A 21,171-nucleotide genomic window follows, 5' to 3' on the forward strand; every position below is an offset into this window, starting at 1 on the left:
CCACCGATTGTTATGCAACGGCAAGAAAAGTAGCCAACAGAGATGAAGCAAAGATTGTCGTTCCCGATACATGCCAATAATGAGGAGTGTGCATTGTAAGAAACGGTACACTAGCCTGCACGAAGAAAGCTTGTCAATCAGGTTCACCGAACGTCTATCCTCCCCAATCTACAAGGTTTATCTCTTGTGTGGGAAAGTGTACACTGATCAGACGGACACTACTTTAATGAGAGGCCACCGGAACAGTGGTTGTCAACTAAAGATAATGCTGGAGGATAGTTCCACCTTTCACTGTACGAACTGCAGTTATACACCAAACTCTTAGAACCCCAACATCTTGTGCAAGGAGTGTCAGACAGAGTTCAGTGGAAGCTAACAGAAGCCTTCTCTAGAGCAGAAAACTTTTGCAGGCACGTAAGCTTGCTGTCAGAACTTTTCTTGCAGAAAAAGCTGGTGTTTTTAGATGGTCCCGAGTACAGACTATGTTTGCTCTCCTGTGTTGCTTCTTACTCCAACCCTGTTAGCTTCAAGTTTCTTTCATTAATGAACCACTCGGCCCAGAAAAATGTATTACTGCATGCCCTTTTACTTCTTGGACAAAACTACAATGTACCATGAATGTACCACTAACGAACTTGCAAAGTGCGGCTTACGTCACGTCTAATTTTAGGCTTCATTGTCCCCGTCTTATGTGGGCAAACACCAATGGGTGCTAAGAAAGCCGCTTGCTCTTTGCAGATGAGGTGACCTTGGTCAATGTGGCAAGAATTGTGGAGAAGGCATGCAACACTCAGAGATGACAAAGGGCAGGCAATAGGAGAAGCTGTTCCATGAGCTGAACGTGTTTCCGATCCAGGGTGGCTTCACGGGCAGCGACGCCAGGGTCTCTCCTTGGCTGTTTCCCTCCTCCTCCTCGCTTGCAATGGAATGCGATGCTCCCCTAGCCCTTCCTGCCTTCTCACCCGCAGCAGCGTGTTTACATCCCGCCAACTGGCCCATGCCACGAATGAGCGATCGCCAATGCACCACTAGGAGACTTTGCTGCCAGGCGCTAGCGCCAGTCTACCACGGTTTAGTACATCACAAGGACACACATCTCATCAAGCAACTGCACCAACCTCCTCCTGCCGTGGTAGTCATCTCCTGGACCGAATGGCTTGGCTGGAGGGATGTAGCCTGCTCCAGATGGCACGGGGAAGTGCGGAGGGACCACGTTCATCCCAGTCAGACCTAGATTAAGATAGCGAGCGTTCCAGTTGTATCTCCCTTAAAAGACACCAGCACAAAACAACAAGAAAATGTCATGGAGGTTTGAATACATAATTTCCTGAGAGGCGCTGGTTGGGAGCCTTTAGTGCAAGTTACTAGGGAGGCAACATAAGGCTTTGTGAGAGCGTACAGCTGCTCCCAACCATTGCTCTGGGCTTGCACAAGCAAGACAATATGAAGAGGCCGGACAATTTTAAATGGTACAAAAGTTGCAAACCATGCAAGTGGCACAGAAACTCAGTTTAGAACAGCACAAGTGCACTGCCTGTTTAGTCTTTTAGGTGGAAAATCCTGACTGGCAACAACAATACATTTGTACAATTTATTTGTAATGGGCCTGTGCATTACATTGACGCTACCTGTGCTCTAGCCATGAGCGGCAGTGGCTAACACTCCCACAGCTAGCACAGTCGAATCAACTTATAACAATAGTCAAGTGCCAAGACAATAGACAATATACGAAAGACCATAAGCAGGCTTTCCCACAGGGCTACCTTGCCATAACCAATATGGCTGTGTTCCCACTAGCAGTGCTGTTAAAGCTGAGACATGCGTTTTGAAAGCTTGGATGGTGCGGGGAATGGACAGTGGCAGGAATGATGTCCCCATACCACATGTTCACACTTCAATTACAATTCTAGTCACTGCACTTGCAGGTGTTGCATATCGTCTACTCCTCTGCTGTAACAATAATATAGTTAGCAAGCAGAGTTAACAATGCCGACAAGTCAAACAATTAAATGTTAATTACGCCAGTACAGTGAAACCTCGTTAAACCGTAGTTGGCCGGAGCTCGGGAAAGGTACGTACTAAACGGTAGTACTGTTTAACCGAATAGCATGAGATAGCCCACTTACCTGTCGAAAACGAAATTCAGAGAGAGTGCGATGAAAGGGGAAAAAATATGCAGTATTTATTCACTTCGCGCGACAAAAGTGTTATTTTCGTTTGATGCCGCAGCGGCCTAGCACGACGACGACAGCGGCCTTAAACTTACTGAAGCTGCGTGCCAGCTTATCAGCCAGCCCCCTCTTATCAGCAAACACTCGCATGGCAGATTCCTCGTTGGCGTTACGTATTCACCGTGCACGTGCGCAGTAGTGCTGCAGAAGTCCCGGGGGCACCTTTTTCATTGCCGGGTGCCGGAGTTTGGAATAATTTTCATTTGGAATAGAGTTACGTTATCGCGACTCTATTGTCGTCGCAACGATTGCATTCATGAGGCTGACGTAACACGCAGCTTATGCCACTGTCGGGCCTGACTCGCCCGTGCTATCGCTTTCCGTGTCGTCCTCGTCTCTGTCGCTAGTCGACACTTCGGCAACAACACAGGCAGCGATGGCGAAAAGTCGAACCTTGTAGCAGACATGTCTTCGCGGTCACAGCAGCGCTGCCGAGCAACTACTTCGCATTCAAAATGCCGCACACTGTAGTCAACAGCAGATCCCTGTTGCGTGTCAGCGCCGACTTTTTCGTGTCACGTTCGATAGCACGGACGATGTCAAATTTTTCTTCTATGCTGAGCACCCGGCGTCTTTTTTATCCAAGCTTCGGAACGACGCGAGTCCTCGCTTGCACGACGCCATAACGCTCTCTGGCACCGCGTCGAAATGATGTTGATGTTGATGTGGCTTCACGCGCAAACGCACAGGGCGCTTGGAGGCCGTTGTTCCGATCTCTGAGGCGTGTTGTTCTGCCGGGCCGCCCGATGGAGACGGCGCAGCGCCGTGTTTGCGCGACGAAAAGTTTTAACCGATGCGTACGCAATAAGCTGGTACGGTTTATGCGGATACGAAACACATTATGTTCAATGGCCGCTGAGTCGGGGATTTGACTTTACTACTTTTAAAACGAAACTACTGTTTAAGCGGGTACGGTTTAACGAGGTTTTACTGTACTGCCAACACTTGCTCTCTCATTGGATGGTTGAACATTTCCCGCCAGATAGCCATCAATGCAACTTTTAAATCTTTCTTCAGACATGCAACGGAAGGCTACAGGGACGCCACTCACCAGGGGGCGGCGCCTGTCCGGGGAATGGGGGTGGAGGCAGGTTGGGCGGTGCCATGTGGTGCCCCTGTGGAGGTGGGGGCAGGTGCAAGGGTGGCGGAGGGTAGTTGCCCCCACTGCTGCCTCCACTCATCCCTCCACTGCTGCCGCTATATGGGGGGTACCCACCCGAGCGGTAGTCACCACCTGATCGGAGGCTGCCAAAGAAACCACAAGGGCAACGATTAGGAAAGAGAGCAGTCACAGAAGCGTGAAAGATTGTGATGATCAACCTGAAAAGACAGAAATCTCGTGTGTGAAGTTAAATGTGAAATTAGCTCAATAAAAAGGGCTATAGTTGGGGTAGATGCACCATCAGTGCAGAATGGCTTCACTCCAGAGCAAGTACCGTAATTACCTGATCTAATGCACACCTTTTTTTCCCTAGAAAATGAGTCCGAAAATTGCCTGCGCATTAGATACAAAACCAGGTTGGCGTGTGCTTTGTTAGTAGCATGGCCGTGGCTGTGCATGGCGATCAAGAAATGGCTGAGCGCATCTGCAGCTTGCGCGCCCTCTTTCAGAGGTAATCTGACGCATGTGCAAAGACTGGGTCAGCTGAGATGGCATGGCATCATGGCGCTGTCTTCCCATGCATTTAGTGCTGGAGGTTGCGTAACCTCGAGTTTCAGAGACGTATTGAAGTGAGTGGCAGATGAAGCGTTCGTTCCCCACTGCCGGCACACCATCAATCACGGAGGCGACATGGACGCGAAAGCACGGCTGGCTTCGCTTCGCACTGCTGGTGTGAATATATTGTCGACATTTCATGAAACTGTACCTTTCGTCGCAGACTCTCGAGTTCAACAATAGGATATTGTTTCCAATTTAAACTTGCTTTTTCCGAATGCCCGATAACTCGGAAAATCCTGCATCCCCTTACGTGTAAGAAAAGTCCATCGACAACTGTACTTATTTGCATAAAAAAGTGAATTTTTATATAACGAAGCAAACTGCCAATTTTACTGACTTCGTTATATCGAGGTTTAAATGTATTTGCGGCAAACATTAAAATGTTTGACGAGGCTGCCATCTCAATGGGAAAGCTATATCTAATCTATATCCACGTCATGCCTCCTTTCAAGTTGCCCACGGGGATGGCAACCAATTAAGCGGAGAGCTGCTCACCTGCCACCTGGACCATAGTCGTGACGTGACCGATGATGTCCATACTCTCCTCCATGTCGGCTTGAACGGTGCAGCGAGCCTGGTGGACCAGAAGAGGGAAAATTGCACCAAGTTAGAAGTGCACCGAGTCTGGATGCAATGGCAAGCAGAATTGCTGATACAGAAAAATCTTCCACGCATGCAGCACCGAGTCGGAACAATCTAAGTCTTGTGAATGACCACTGTCGGCCCCACTGAAGCCATTAGAAGACCACAGGGGTTACCACTGAGGCCACCTATTATTAGATCAGTGGAAACTGCCGTTTTGAAAAAAATAATAAAATAAAGAACAGGAAGCCTACCAATAACGTTGCTAGTTTAGGTGACTGCCATGTTCCCTCAAAGGCTTCAGTGGCAAGGGCAGTGTTTTGTAAACAAAGCATCCATGAGAAAAAAAACACCAATTTCGTTGTTGTTATGGTCAGTGACGAGGTTCACAAGCACTATGACCATCTCCACTTGGCCAGACGTCGTCGTTTTGTCACACCCTTCACTACATTCCACAAACAGCGGACAGCACAGGCAACATTTCATCAGGAACAGAAGAGCTAAACCTAAACGTTCCGCCTCTCTTCACACACTTAAGGCAACCATGCCATACACACAGGAAGTTACTGGTAAAGGCCCTTTCGAAACTGGTTGTCAGGTTTCCAGTGAAGCCTGAAAGTGGCAGACATTCAAGCCAGAGATCTCGCACTCTGCATTGCTCCCTCAGGTCTATTAATTTAATCAGAACTCAGACTGTTTCATCCAAGGGCCTTGCTGTTCCATTTATACAATAGGTTCGAAAGCTTTGACGACTGCCATTTCATTTGGAACATCCCGCGACCCCCCGTCACCCATATTTTCCCTTTGTGCATATGCATAACACACCAACTTGGCAAATGCCCCCTTGGGCCCATGCACATGATTAGTGTCACACACTACAGCCTTGCACAGTGTTCGACTTCGTACCGCAAATTGCATTCAGTCAATCTCCTTTTGCAATCAAGTCTCAATCTATGAGCCTTCTGGGAGCCTTTATCTGCAAAGCCACAGTTTGCTATTTTGTTTCGCATGTTGCAGTATCCAGGCAATAAGATGACTTCAACAGCAAGTTTATCCAGAGTCTGTCTGTTCACCTTGCCAACCAGTTGATAAACCTACTGAAAATTTTAAACACTGCTGTTGCTGAGCACGGTGCTACTGATGCTATTTTTGTTCATTGTAAGCGTAATTTTTGCTATATATACTCATTGTAACTATACCGCGTCTAGAAATTGTTCGATATATAGAATAACTCGATGTAAACGGCTTCGATATAATCGGGTTTGACTGTACGTGATAACCTGAGCACACATGTACAGGCACTGCTAGTGGGAACACAGCAGCTTGTGGCACGGCTCCCGGAACGCCACCATCGGCGCCTCCCGAAACCTTGGCAGACGATTCACCATAGCAGACGACTCGCCAAGCTTTTTGCCAATCACTTTTATTGCGCCTGCGCCGCAAGAGTTCACTAGACACCAGTGGGGCTCTCTGCGGAACGACGCCACGACTCCCGTGTTCCCACTCGCAGTGGCCGCGGCTGTACATGGCCACAACCCCCTCCCCTTAATTCACCCCCCCCTTTCTTTCTTCTAAAGCCTTCACACGGTTGCCAGCAAAGCAACATGGCTAGAACTTAAGTTTAACCTCAGTCACACAATACTTGGGCAAATTGTAAAGCTTGTCGCACCCCTAAAACAGCAGATCCCATCACAAGTCAATGCTTAAGATTAAAAGCATGCAGAAAATGATTAAATAAGATGCCTCATGTGATTTACATAAATGAGCTTGTTGGGTTAGCGGTGGTAGACAATGTGGAGACAACCATCTTCCGTGGTGGGAGAACGACCCTGGTTAGTCATTTAAGAATGAGAGAGAAAGAAAAAAAAAAGTGTCACTAACACAGCTTTAAATCCCTGCGAAATCATCAATGCCACTTGTATAAAAAAATAAATAAAAATAAATAAACAAACAAAATGCAAGAATAATAGCCTCTCTAGCTATACTGCGTAAGCTTTATTGTAGGCAGTGTCCAAAATCTGACTTCACTGAGGGGTTTCTGGCTCCCGAAATCGCTACGCCACATTCAACCTACAAAAATATAGCCTTTAAGATCTGCATTTTAAATCCAGACGGCACCACCCTGTAGGGCATGGATTTGGACACCACCTATTGCAATTCATTGTTTTGTGCTCCCCATATCAAACTGGCTTATCAAGTGTTTCCTTGGCTGGGTCACAAATTCGAATCAGTCACTTTCCAATCTACAGCATTGCTCATGTTTCATTTAGCAATTTTCTCTAATCAAAATGTTAAAATTGGGCAAAAAGACATGAAACCCTAAATCAGTTCAATCAGTTCTCTCTAACCTTACCAAACCGAAATCTGGGAAAGTTAGGCCTTAAACTGGGCTGGTGAGCCCTGCATTAAGCAAAAAGAAAATACACTCCACAAAAAGAACAACTGAAGTGGGCAACCTAGTTTTGTAAGCTTCTCGGGTGCGTGAACTTTACAAGCATTTAACAGACCTTTTTTCGTAATTGTAAAGCTAGCTTTCCTGCAAGGCAGTTTGCGTAACTAATGGTGGCCTGGTCATTTTTGCAAACCACGCGTGCAAGCACAGTTTGCTTGTAGTAGAGTCAATGTACAATTTTTCAGACTCACTAGGGACTGCGAAATTGTCAGAAACATAGCGCAGTCAGATAAAATGAATGCACGTGTTTTACTGCTACAAGGGGTCAAACCGCCGTAGGCACATCCTAACTAGCTCTGAAGGCCTGCCAGCGATCTTATTAAGTGTGTTGGTGCTCGTACTGTGACAGAAGATGGCATGTGCAAGCGTGTATAATTAAGTAATACATACTGTGTCCCGTGACATTGGCCCTGTTTCACTCTTGGCATGTTTCACCGCAATACTTCGCATATGCTGCACCGCGTAATACCGCTGTACTGCGGCGAAGCTGACTTTTGAAAACGGGCATTACGCATTGCTCGACTCTTGCCGTGCTTCCCGCACTTCAAAGCCATTGGCGAGGATGACAAAGGCGGAGTCGGCGCCCTTGCTGACAGCGGCAAATTCTTTCAATGAAAAACATGGCACCGAAAAGCAGAAAGCTTGGTAGCGAAAGTCGAAGGAGCTAGGCCTAGCATTGCTGTGGTGGTGGCTACAGCTGCCAGCACATTTCACATTTGTGTGCGAGATCACCAGTTCGAGGCTGTGAGATAAAAAACGGTGGTGGCAGTGGCTTTGATTTATGCCGTTTTGGACCTGCAGTCACGGCAAAAAGTGTGTGGAGTCCAACGCTCAAGGGTTACAGTGTGCAATTTTTCAGAGTTGCTTTATACATTGGATCTATGGATACGTGGCAGTGCCGCAGAGGCGTCCTAATGATTGGACATGTCCAAAAAATTGCCCATTAACTGCACTGACATGGAAATCCACACCCGACTTCTGTGATAAAACCAGGTGCAAAAGACAAGCAGTAGCATGTGCCACTAGCACCTTATACAGTCGAACCCGGTTATATCGAACTCGCCAAAAAACGCCTGCCAATTTGATATAGGGCGTAATTCGATATAAGCCCGCTAAAGAATTGGGAATCATAAACGCACTTCATTGATGAAACTAGCTTAGTTTCGCATCAACTAGTCCTGTATTTTCTTCTGCTTGGGCAATTTCGCTGCCTGCGACCCACGCACTTCTCCACATTGTCTAAAGAGTCGAACAACTGAGGCCTCGACCTTCCACATTCGTGCAGAAATGCCAGACTAGTGAGAGTGCACCAATCACCTCGGATGATGTCGGCAAAGGATCGTCGTTGCTTTCCTCATTGTGCCCACTATCATTTGTGCTTGGTACGATGTCGGCAATGTAGTCTTTATTTCCAGGCTCTCCTGTGGTTGCGACACCATCATCCGCACTCACAGTTGATATGTCGACTTCCGGAAATTCTGACAGCTCGCTCCAAACTTCGGCGACACTGGCAATGGCTTCGTTGCACTCATCAAAATTTTCAGTCACCGCTGGGCAAGCGGAAGCTGGCATGAACCATTTGCACACGGCTGCTTCGATGTCACCACACGTACGCTTCGGGCACCACGAGTACCGGGTCGCGGGTTTGCCCGCTTTAGCCCTAATGTTCCCCTTATTCTTCCTTCAAGGTTGTGCTGAGAGTGCTCCTCGGAATCTTGCATACTGCGGGGACATCCGACTTCTCACCGCATTCGACTCTGTTTACGATTTCGAGCTTCACGACAAAAGGCGAATTCTGCCCCTTCATCACGGCAACACTGCGGGAGAAGGCCCACAAGGCACAAAGACAATGAACCAGAAAAGCAGCGAGACGACTTGCACGTCCACCATTTTGCACGACGAGAGCACAAGAGCCTCTGATTGGCTGTCTGAGCTAGCGTTGCGAGAGGGCCAGGACCATTTTCTGCAGGGGTGTGTCGACAGCTTGCACGATGCGACGGGGTCGTGGTAGGAAGAGCGAGTGGATGGATCCACGCCGCCGGATTTTCTTACTGCCACGAGGGAAAGCCAACTTCTGGAGACACTTCTGCACCATTTGAGGTTCGATATATCGGGAGTCGCTGATTTTTGTTCGATGTAAGCGTAATTTTTGCTATATGCACTCATTGTAACTATACCATGTTCAGAAATAGTTTGATATACCGGATAATTCGATGTAAACAGGTTCAATATAGTCGGGTTCGATTGCATTAATTTGAATGATGCTCGGTGCCGCCATCTCTCGGTCAAACGTGCAGTGTAGAGAAGCGTAATTGCAAATTATGGAAACGGCCTACAGACTTCTGTTGCGTCCTTAAGGAAATGGCTGGAAATATAATAATGTAGCGTTCTCGTCTTTTTGTGGTCACTTTAAGCATACGCAAGGACAAAAGCATTTCATTCACTTCACCATCCTGTTATTCTTCTGTTCCCCTGAAGTACAGTCGAACCCAACTATATCGAACCCGTTTACATCGAATTATTCTATATATCGAACAATTTCTGGTCACGGTATAGTTACAATGAGTATATATAGCAAAAATTATGCTTACATCGAACAAATATTGCAGTGACTCCCGATATATCGAACGTCAAGCGGTGGAAAAGTGCCCCCAGAAGTTGGCTTTCCCTCGCGGTAGCGGGGAAACCCGGCGGCGCGGCTCCATCCAACCGCTCTCCCTACCGTGACCGCGCTGCCTCGGGCTGTTCGGGCGAGCCGTCTACACTCCCCCTGTCGCGCATAGTGGAGTCTATTAGGCCACATCCTCCCTCTTTCTCTATCATCTTTCACTTGCCACCGCCTCTCCCCTGACGACGCCCGCCGTGCTCCCTAACGGGTTGCAGAATCAAGCGTCCTTCCTTTCTTTAGATCACTATCTAACGACACTCCCCAGCGAAAAATGATCCTGGCCCGCCTACAGCGCTTGCTCAGACAGCCAATCAGAGGCTCTTGTGCTCTCTTCATGCAAGATGGTGAAAGTGCGAGTTGTCTGGCTGCTTCTCTGGTTTATCGTGATTGCGCCTTGTGGGCCTTCTCCCGCAGTGTTGCCGTGATGAAGCGGCAGAATTCGCCTTTCGTCGTGAAGCTCGAAATCATAAAACGCGTCGAACGCGATGAGAAGTTGGATGTCCCCGCAGCGTGTAAGATTCCGAGGAGCACTCTCGGCACGATTAGGGCTACAGCGGCCAGACTCTCAACCCGGTGCCCATAGCGCCCGACGCGTACGCACGGCCGTGTACGAGTGGTTCTTCATACGTGCCGGTTTCCGCGTGCTCGGTGAGAACTGTAAATTCTGATGAATGCGACGAAGCCGTTGCCGGTGTTGCCGAAGTTTGGAGCGAGTTGTCAAAATTTCCGGGACATTCGAATCAACGGTGGACGAGTTTGTGAGTGCAGATGATGGTAAACGAAGACTACATCACCGACATCGTACCGAGCACAAATGAAAGTAGGCACATTGAGGAAAGCAACTACGGTCCTTTGCCCACATCCTCCGAAGTGACTGGTGCTCTCGCATTAGTCCGGCGCTTCTGCGCGAATGCGGAAGGTTGCGGCCTCAGCTGCTCCGACTCCTTAGACAACGTGGGGAAGTGGGTGCGTCGCAGGCAGCGAAATTGCCCAAGCAGAAGAAAATGCAGGACTAATTTATGTCAAACTAAGCTAGTTTCGTTAATAAAGTTCTTTTATAAATGGTATGTGCTTTTATGACATCCAATTATTTAGCAGGCTTATATCGAATTATGCTCTATATCGAACTGATAGGCGTTTTTCTGCGAGTTCGATATAGCCAGGTTTGACTGTAGTCCAGTGGGGTTGGGTAATTGTAGAAAAGGAGACACAGCTTCACACTTCCGCTACAGGTGCTTTTACAAAAATGTCAGCAGAAAGTTCAAGCTTGATCCCCGAGACAAGACATTCTCCTCGATATGCAATTCTGAGGCCAAGCCTTTCTTTCACAAGCCCCAAGCCACTGCGGTCGTGAAGAAATCCCCGGCAGTCACATTCTCAAACTGGCCTCGAACCGTCTTCCCCTTTCTTCTCGCGGGACAATATCATAACAAAAGCTCATCAAATGACGAACGACACATGCATGGCAGGACAACGGTGCAGCGAGCAAAAAATAAGCATTTTGAGTGGCTCACCTCGCCCAGATGGTACCCTAGGATGGTCCATTGGAGAATCTCGATTTGAACGCCCTGGCAGCTGCATGAGCGCAAGGGAAAAAAAAAGAAGTTCAGTTTCCCCTACTCGCTTCACCTGCTGCTTTCTCAACAATATTGTGGCCACCAAAGGCAGCCTGAATCTGGTTCCTTTCTTCAGTCAATGTCCAGCAATTCCGAGTTCTCAATTAATCTGCCTCTGCCAACTAATACAGTGAAACCTCGTTACTACGAACACCAGGTTAACAAACTTTTTAGATTAACAAACTTTTCTGAAATCCCCTGCTGACTGCTTATACTTTCAATGTAAAAATATTTCAGTACTACGAACTTCAGAAGATCGAACTTTCAGAATAACGATTCAGTTTCGGTTCAGCTTCGTGTCATGTTAATAACACCTCAGTACTACAAACTAATATCAAAACTAATAAGAGTTGATGGCGGCCTAAGATAAGACGTGGACAGTTTGTGTATCCAAGAATGGCGACTGCTTTTACACAGGTTTGGGAGTTGTGCGTAGTTATTTCCTCAGACCATGTGTGCATCGCTTCCTTTTTCTTTTCCTTATTATATTTCTTTTTTGGGGTGTGGTAATTGGCGAGTGCGGCTTATATCTGAAATAACAAGTATATTCATTCACTGAGGACACTTCGAAAACTTCAAATACTGAGATTCCAGCCGTAGTGAATATCATATACTACAGTCGAAACCTACGATACTGAAATCCTGCGACAACGAAATATTTTCATATCCCTGGCGAATGCCCATAGGACTCAATGCATTTCGTGCCTCTCGACAAGGAAATGTTGCTGTGCTACAATCCCGCATCAACGAAATTTGATGGAATGTAACCTGGCAATTACCTACTCGTGCAAGGCTAGCAGGCTCCAAAATGGGCTTAAATGCGATTGCTTTGCACTAAAATTGCATAAAATACCCCCACATTACACTTGCTTGGGTGCCGCCATTTTTATTTACAAAAACAATGAAGCAGCAAAAGCGATCGCATGCGCTGGAAGCGCGTCATGGCTGCCATCTTATTTGATGATTGCCCGTTTGAAGCGTTGTGCATGCTGTTACCGACGTGTGACGACTGTTTTTGCACACCTAGTGCAGCACGTCATGTGCATTTTGGTGAGAAAAATGCAGGAAGAATAAGAAAATCTGCGTTTATGGCGCTTGAGATGGCGGTCGTAGCATGGAGTCATGCATTGGGCCACGATTGAGCTACTTCCGGGAATACGAATCCTTTGCTTCAAGAACGCTGGTTTTGGTGCCACCCGACAGGCATTGTGCGCAGATTTGGTGCTGGACGTAGATTTGCGCAAAAGAACCGTAATCTCGATAAACTGCCTTCGGGTATGCAAGATCCAATCACTTTCGCACTCGGCACCGGACGCGTAGGCGCCTACGGGTGATAGCATGCGCTGGAGTATGCGCAGAGTGCTGTTGCTCTGCGTACGGTGCCAAGTTACTCAAAATTACACAAAAGTGATCGTATGTCCGAAAGCAAATGACTGAGAATACTGCTCCACAGAAGCGCTGCCACTGCTGATGGACGCACGCGGCGCACTTTGTACTCTCTGCAATGAGGTTACATATCCTCGAGCAAAGCTTGCCAAAGTAGGCTAATGGAGTTTTGACGGTAAAGTTTAATTCTGCGACACATTACCTATTCGTGCTGTCTAATTTTGTAACAACGAAACTCGCGAAACCAGATTTTTTCGCATTCCCCATCAATTAAGTTATTGCGAGGTTCAACTGTATTCGCACAAGTCTACTAGATTCCTCAACATGTCTCATCAACAAACAAATTCTTGCATTATTCGGCTAGCTGGCAATGTTATCACATCCAATGCTCAAGCAGTAAACGTCCTTCGTTTCTGAGAGATAATCAGCCCCACAATGCCAACATAACATTTGCTTTATAGAGATGGGCTAACTGAGAGGAGCGCCTAGGCAGGCAGGACCACAGTGTCTCTCACCGTGATGGGTCCCGTGTACGATGGCACTCGCGTTGTGATAGTGGCAATGGCGCACACGCTCTCCTCGCCGTTGCCGAGCGACGACGGGCTTCCACCCGTGTGTTGCATGCGAGACGGTGGAGAGTTCTCGTCGTGAGACCGGTGTTGGGGCGACATGGTCAGAGCCTCATCCAGGCTTGGCCCCGCAGGCTCATCGGGATTCTCGTCCGCAAGGGGCGTTCCCGGTGGGTTCTCGCTAGGCGTGCTGAGAGACAAAAGCGGGACGTCAAAAGGTGCCATGAAAGTTTTTATGTATGCAGTTTGGTTAGGTTCCCTTAGTGAACAGGTGCCACTGACATTGTCCTACTGATACCGAGAGGAGAGCTAGATTAAAGTTTGTGCGGAGAGCTACCATGAAGTGCTTCGGCACATTAATGCTAATGATCTCAACAAGAATGTACATTACCTCCATGCTGAGACTTGCTTTTTCTGTCATCTTTAATTGTTTGATGACTTCACATACTGACAAACAAACACAAGCTGTACTATCAGTCTATCAGCATCAAAAGATTGTGATGCAGAAGGGCTGCAAGAAAGCCGAATTTTCATCAAAGCTGAGCACACAACTCCGGTGTGTGCGAACAATAATCTTCCATTCAGACGGAGGCTGCTTTCTGGCTGAGGCCAACATAACATATGGCAGTTGAAAATGTCGCCTGTTCTATACAAAATGCATGTAATCTGCATGAAAAACATGCCATGTAGGACAGCCTGCGTGGCGTTGCCTGGCTACCAGTAACCAGCATGTACAACGAGGCCACTACAACTCACCCGATGCCTGGGCTCCGGCTCGTGTCGTCCAAAACAGCGGCCCCTGCCACTTCCAACGAAGTGCTTTCATCTGCCTCTTCTTCGGCCGTCCTCTCCTCCTTGGGGCTCGCTGGGGCCTTCTTCTCTGGTGATGACTTCTTGTCAGTGTCCTGCTCGTCGGGCTGTGTCGGGGGAGGGGTGGCCGAGCCTTCGTCGCCGCCCGCAAGCTGCGGAGACGAAGCTGCGCTGGTACTGGTGGCCCCAGTGACGGCACTGGCAGAGGCAGCTGCCACCTGCCCGCGTCGGATCCGCGTGTATCCCGTTTCGTTCTTGAAGTTGAGCACTGCAGTGCGCAGGAAGCGGTTGGGGATGAGATTGTTGGGCGAAATGTCAGTCTCGTGGCAGACGGGGCACTCGTGCTGCTCCGAGTCCAGAAGTGCTTGGCGCACACCTGCGCGATACAGAGCATGGAAAATTTAAAAACATTTTCTCGAGGCAAGAGGCTCCAAGTTTTCTTATGGACTCCTTTATACAGCAGAACACTAGTTATGTGCCCCCAGACTTTGCAACATCCCAGGTTTTACGACAAATTGGTGCAGTCCCAGCAAACTCCCCACAGAGACAACACATTAAAAACTTTGATTATACAATGTGAGATTAGACACATCCCATGTCACATGACAAGCTGTGCGAAACTGCGACCCCAAACGACGTGTGAGAAACGTTACCAGCCTCCAGCAGCTCCCTCGCTTCGTCATATCCGTGTTTATTATATCGAAGTTTCCCGTTAACGCTTGCTGTCCTGTTCCATCTGGGAGCACCTCCCGCTCCGATGCAGGTGCCCACCCAACAAAGTGAACACTCTCTGCTTCCATAGCAGCTAAGTAGAAGGCACCACTCACACTCATCGCAGAAGCTGTTTCCGCAGCAGGGAATGAGCACGGCGTCCTGCAGCAGGTCGTGGCAGATCATGCACAGCAGCTCGTCCGGCAGCTGCGGCTCCTGCACGGGCTCTGGCGTGGGTTCCCGCACAAAGGGAGGCTTCTCCTTCTTGACCTCCTTGTAAGCCTCGCTGCACACGCACACAACCACGCAAGCCAGTTATAGTATAAACCAAGGCGGCTCTAAACAAGAGCAACAGAACACTGCCACATGGGCTGAACAAGCACATGCAAGGGAATCCCTTCAGTACATGGCAATTCTTCAGCCCGTGCCAATCAAATTAACTGAGTAAGAGACTGGCCTCTCTGACATACCCTGGCTGAAGCATAAGAAAGGCATAAGCACAAGACAGTCAATCTCACTTACTGGTCAATCAACGGCACAGCAAACTCGCCCGTGCTGGTGAGTAGCGCCCCCTTGTGGTCGGGACCATCCACGGTCACCATGAAGCTGCGTGGGATGCCTGTGCTCCGCTTCACCTCAATCTGCAAAACAATTAAGGCAGCAAGAAATTAATCATGCAGAAAGTGAACAAGTGTGAGAGAAGTGTGGAGGGGGCTCCAGATTAATTTTACGACTGTGCTTTTTTTTAATGTGCACCTAAATCTAAATCAATTAGCTTTTTTTTGCATTCTGCCCTCATCGGTCAAAGTAGTGAACAGTCAAGATGACAGGACGAGATATGTGAACATGACAAATGCTTTGATATGTTGTAGACAGCACAAAGAAATAAAATGTGTACAGTAGAACACCTTTGACACATTTTGGAAGGGACAGTGGGAAAAACAATGTGACAGCCACAAAAACATAAAATTATGACTGCCCAATCGCCACAGCGATGTACGAAACAGCTCTGAATGACTTCCAGTACAGTTACTGGACATCTCAGCACTCGCACTGTGTCTGAAGACTGCGTGCATGTATAATTAAGGGACACATGTTCTGTGAGAGTGGCCCCTTTCCACTCTTCATAAGCTTCACCACAATAACTTGCATGTGCTTCACCGCATAACACAGCTGTATTACGGTGAACCTGGCTTTACGAATATGACAAAAATTGCAATGTTATTGAGACATGCTTATCGGCACTGACAATCGCATACTTCCCGACATTTCAGGGCAGGGCCACGGATGAGGCTTTACAGGTTTAACAGCGAGTATACATTTATTGTCTGCGTAGTACTGTGAGAGTGTGAGTTTGCCTCAGTGCTGCTAAATTTATGTGGCTGCCGTGCAAGATGTGGGAACATTACGGAATGGTGATGTATCAAATGGGAACATAATACAAATCGGACATCATAAAAGCACATACCATTTATAAATGCACTTTGCTGATGAAACTAGCTTAGTTTCGCATGAAATAGTCCTGTATATTCTTCCACTTAAGCAACTTCGCTGCCTGCAACTACACATTTCTCCACATTGTCCAAGGAGTCGGAGCAGCTGGGGATACTACATTCCACATTCGCGCAGAAGCGCCAGACTAGTACCTCGGAGGATGTGGACAAAAGATCCTTGTTGCTTTCCTCATAGTGCCTGCTTTCACTTATGTTCGGTACGATGTCGGCAATGTATTCCTTGTTTTTGAGCTCTCTCATTCACAAACTGCAGTTATGTACAACTTCTTCTCCCTGCGCTCGATTCTATGATTTTGGGCTTCACAACAAAAGGCAAATTCTGCCGCTACACACTAGCCATCACGGCAACACCGCAGGAGAAGGCCCACAAGGTGCAAGCACGAGCAAGAATAGCAGCGAGGCAACTTTCACTTATATGACAAGAGCCTCTGATTGGCTATCTGAGGAAGTCCTAGAAGCAGGCCAGAATGATTTTTTTTGCAGGGGGTTGTCAACAGCTCGCCCACCATGGTGCGGTTACGGTAGGGAAAGGGGAGGGATAGAGCCACCCATATGTCACCGGGCTAAACCACTTTTGTGGTGTCGGCAGGTTTCCCCACCGCCACGAGTGAAAGCCAACTGCTGGGGGCACTTTTTCGCACCTTGAGGTTCGATACATCGGGAGTCGTTGCTATCTTTGTTCAATGTAACCGTAATTTTTTGCTCTATATTCTCATCCTAACTATACCATGTTCAGAAATTGTATCATATACAGGATAATTCAATGTAAACAGGTTCCACTGTATGAAGTGGAGAGTATGACGGAAACTCGTCTGGTCAGGATGATGCATATTTAAAAGGAAGAGGTCTCTACACCGTCCAAAATGGTTTAAAATAGTTATTTACATTTCGGCTCCCCCACGGAAGCTTTGTTCACAATGAACAACTATTTTAAATAATTTTGTGGTCGGTGTCCAGACCTCTTTCTTTTAAGTAGGTTCGAATGTATTTATTTATTTAATCATTTTAACGTTACAGCTGCAGTTTCTTACTAACACAAGCTCAACGATCTCTGAACATTCATTACTTTCACATTATCACATTGAAGCCTTAAAACTTTTATATGCAATTAACAACTCCACCTCTGGTCTTTCTGATTGTAACTATATCACATTTACTACCTCAAGTTGTACCTGAAGCACCCATAGCTCCCACGCCTTGAACATAACACCTATTTATGGCCGTACTAACACATTCAAGTACAGTTCATTTTTCACGTACAACAGAGCTTTGGAATTCTCCACCCGGTAACATTCGTTCACTATCACTAAAAGATTTTATAGATACCACTAGTAAGCAGTTCACCAACATGTAATGCACTTCTTTTCTATTATTAATCTTTTTGTGTATATTCGTGTTTTCAAAGTGTAATGTATAGTAATGTATAATGTTCCCGCTCCTGCTATAGCCCTATATTGGGCTGCAGTATATGTAAATAAATAAATAAATAAATAAATAAATAAATTTGTTGTTGGGTTACAACTGTCTGCTGACAGAGTCGCAAGTAAACGGCCATAGAGTCATTTCTCACATTGTTGGTGGGGCAATTCTTGATCCAGTGTCCACTCTTGCCGCACCGAAAGCAGGTGTAGTTGGGAGGCAGTGGCCCCGTCATGCTACGGCTCTTCACATACCTGCAAATAATCGACAAAATGGCATGTCAATGCCTTCAAACACGCACTCCAATGTTGCTGCTTGCACAATCGAGACAAATATGTACAGCAATCAAACACCGTGGATAGTTCTGTTGTCCTCTGTGAGTTTACTGAAGTCGCAGAGCAGTGGCTGCAGCACATAATGAGACCCTATGCATCTTGGCACTGTGGCAGTAACCTGTAACCTTGCGAGGAAGCTGATACTAGTTACACAGCAACCTCTCCTGTCCTCTTCTGAGCCACTACGCATACCTGGCAATCGGTGAACTTTAATATTTGTAGAAAACCCAAGGGAATAACACTGAAAAAAAGAGGGGGAAGGAAATAGCGCGCATTTTTTGTTAATGCTTTCCCTAAGCACACACACCTTTTGTGGAACATATAGGTGCATTATTAACATTTAGATGCAGAACACAAGCAGCACCAAACTTGAAACAGCAAAAACTGACAAGCAACATACTGATAATGACTTTTCCCTAGCATATCTGTTGCCGATTTTCAACGGAAGGTTCAAGACCAATAAGGGAGAAAATATTTCGTGAAAAGTATCATAATGAGCCCAAATTCACAAACTCTATGGTAAACTCTGGAGAGTTGGCAACTATGACTATGCATAAACTGCGAAGACTTATTTCAAATACGACCATCCTATACTGGGAAGGCTTAGGAGTGAGTGTCAACGGCAAATATCTCGAAAACCTTTGGTTTGCAGATGACATTGTCCTTTTCAACAACACTGGGGACGAGTTACAAAAAGTGATTGAGGACCTTAACAGAGAGAGAGAGAGAGTAAGAGTAGGGTTGAAGAGTATTGTGCAGGAGACAAAGATAATGATCAATAGCCAGGCAAGGGAACAAGGGTTCAGGATCGTCAGTCAGCCTCTAGTCTGTGAAGGAGTTCCGTTTACCTAGGTCAATTACTCACAGAGAAATCTGATCATGAGGTGGAAATTTACAGAAGAATAAAAATGAGTTGGAGCGCATACGGCAGACATTGTCACCTCCTGACTGGAAGCTTACCATTATCATTGAAAAGAAAGGTGTACAATCAGTGCATTTTACCGGTGCTAACATATGGGCCAGAAATTGGAGACTGAGAAAGAAGCTCGAGAACAAGGACCCCACAAAGAGCGATGGAACAAAGAATGTTAGGAGTCAACGTTAAGAGACAGAAAAAGAGTGGTGTGGATTAAAGAGCAAATGGGGATAGCCGATATTCTAATTGACATTAAGAGAAATAAAATGGAGCTGGGCAGGTCATGTTATGCGTAGTTTAAATAACCGGTAGACCATTAGGGTTACAGAATGGGTGCCAAGAGAAGGGAATTGCAGTCGAGGGTGGCTGAAGACTAGGTGGGGCGATGAAATTAGAAAATTTGCAGACACTAGTTGGAATCGGTTGCCGCAGGACAGGGGTAATTGAAGATGGCAGGGAGAGACCTTCGTCCTGCATTGGAGATAAAATAGGCTAATAATAACAATGATGATGATGATTATGATGATACTGTTTTGAGCAAAGTGCGCCAAACAGCTAATAGTAGTGTGAAACAGACTGGCTGCCACTCACTTGGAAGGGTCATATTCCTGCGACGACTGGGACATCATGGCCTTGATCTTGTCATCCTCACTGGCTGACGAGTTGGCCAGATCTGCAGTCTGTGGCAGCCAATCCAACAGGTACCAAGAGAGTGAGAGAGAGAAAAAAAAGGGGCACAGAGATGAGCAAGTATTAGTTAACCAAACTGAATGCAAGCCAAGAAAGGACAGCACACCGAGCCTGCTCCCCAACACATCTCCACCCTGTGAAGACAGGACCAAGCCAGTGGTGACAGCCCTCTGCTCGTGACCAAAGATACAACATTGTAACAGTCAATGTGTCAAGAAAGCATGGAAAGGACTTGGTGTAGAATTATGCTTTCGGGTTGCGCTGTGAAACTTCACGGGACGTGAATCCCATGTATTTCGCATGTGAAGGGTGCATAGCTGTGTACGTACAGACAGCCCATTCCTGCTCAACCATTGGACAGTTCGTGTTTCATGCGTGTGCACACACATTCATTTTGTGAATCTCATGGTGCAAACCGAGGAATATCGGTGAAATTAAGCCCGCAGCAAGATAAAGTTGCTTTGTGGTGCAACATCCTCTGCATCAATTTTGCTCACAAAATGCAAATTTCCTAAAGTTATACTTCCCTCTCGGATGGAACCACTAACGTCTGCACTGCATTCGCCCTCTTAATGCCCTAAGTACTGTCCCACCCCTCAACTCTTTCTTAAGAACAAAAAAGCAATGCCAAGACCCTAGAGATACTAAGCTAAGGCAACAGCAACAGAGGTGCACCTTTATGGAGCACAGAGATGCATGGCCTGCATATTTCATATTTATCCATTTCTCATGTTTCACTCTATGATAGCAGTGAAACCCGAGTACCAGTGCACTGAACACAGTACAATGTTCACAAACTTGTAGCTGTAGGCTACCTACTGCATTCAGCGCTTGCATTTGTGAGCAAATCAAGCTCCACATATTGCTAAATTAGTAATCAATTCCCCTGCATTTCTGAAACTACAAAAGACCCTCGAAACATGTATAGGATCTTACTCCCATCTGCAAGCAATGAAAAGGATACACAGCCACTATAAGTTCAATACACAACTCGTATGTCGCATGAAACAACTGAAGAATGAGGCTCTCACTGTTGAATAACTGCTGCATGCACGTCGACTAAATATGAGAAGGGGTGACAGTGCGGTATTGGATATCGAGCAACATTTACTGCTAAGCTACGAGAACCCTGCATTCTATATTTACCCATGACAATATCCTAAAAAGAAGTCCACCAAGTATCGATGTCCTGTTTTGTCCTGTCTTTGAATCGCACTACCATACCCCCCTTGAAGATGCATTACCAACAAGCCCACATTGTAACCCTCGTCACTTTGATGTTTTCTACATCATAAAAGAAAGCTTTGTCCAATCAGAAAGATCTGGTCAGATGATAAATGACAAAAGTAGTCACTTTCTTCCCGTTTACTCTGCACAGTAATAATGTGAAGTGGAGATTCTGGAGAAAGCAACCAAGGCCTCTAGTATAAACTCGCGTGGCCTGCTCATTGCTCTGATGCAAGCCCTTGGGGTGCACCAAAAGTGCTGGCATTTACTTCTCACACTCCTCAGGTTTAACCGAACTCCTTTTTCTTTATTTCTGCCACCGACA

The 21,171-nt window shown here is 46.8% G+C and overlaps 1 protein-coding gene across 3 annotated transcripts in view; it reads right to left on the minus strand.

Moving 5' to 3' along the window:
* Positions 1-21,171, minus strand: part of snama (something that sticks like glue) — an 81,216-nt gene that overhangs the window by 6,553 nt on the left and 53,492 nt on the right. For all 3 annotated transcript variants that reach the window (XM_050185467.2, XM_055074930.1, XM_050185465.2), the window contains exons 6-15: positions 19,521-19,609; positions 17,830-17,932; positions 15,268-15,386; positions 14,862-15,031; positions 13,981-14,410; positions 13,171-13,414; positions 11,168-11,228; positions 4,447-4,525; positions 3,283-3,476; positions 1,119-1,230 (exon numbers count right to left, since the gene is read on the minus strand). In XM_050185467.2, the coding sequence (XP_050041424.1) occupies positions 1,119-1,230; positions 3,283-3,476; positions 4,447-4,525; positions 11,168-11,228; positions 13,171-13,414; positions 13,981-14,410; positions 14,862-15,031; positions 15,268-15,386; positions 17,830-17,932; positions 19,521-19,609 (1,601 nt within the window). The remainder of the gene's footprint in view (positions 1-1,118; positions 1,231-3,282; positions 3,477-4,446; positions 4,526-11,167; positions 11,229-13,170; positions 13,415-13,980; positions 14,411-14,861; positions 15,032-15,267; positions 15,387-17,829; positions 17,933-19,520; positions 19,610-21,171) is intronic.

Source organism: Dermacentor andersoni, chromosome 8 (assembly GCF_023375885.2).
Source record: "Dermacentor andersoni chromosome 8, qqDerAnde1_hic_scaffold, whole genome shotgun sequence".
NCBI lineage: Eukaryota > Metazoa > Arthropoda > Arachnida > Ixodida > Ixodidae > Dermacentor > Dermacentor andersoni.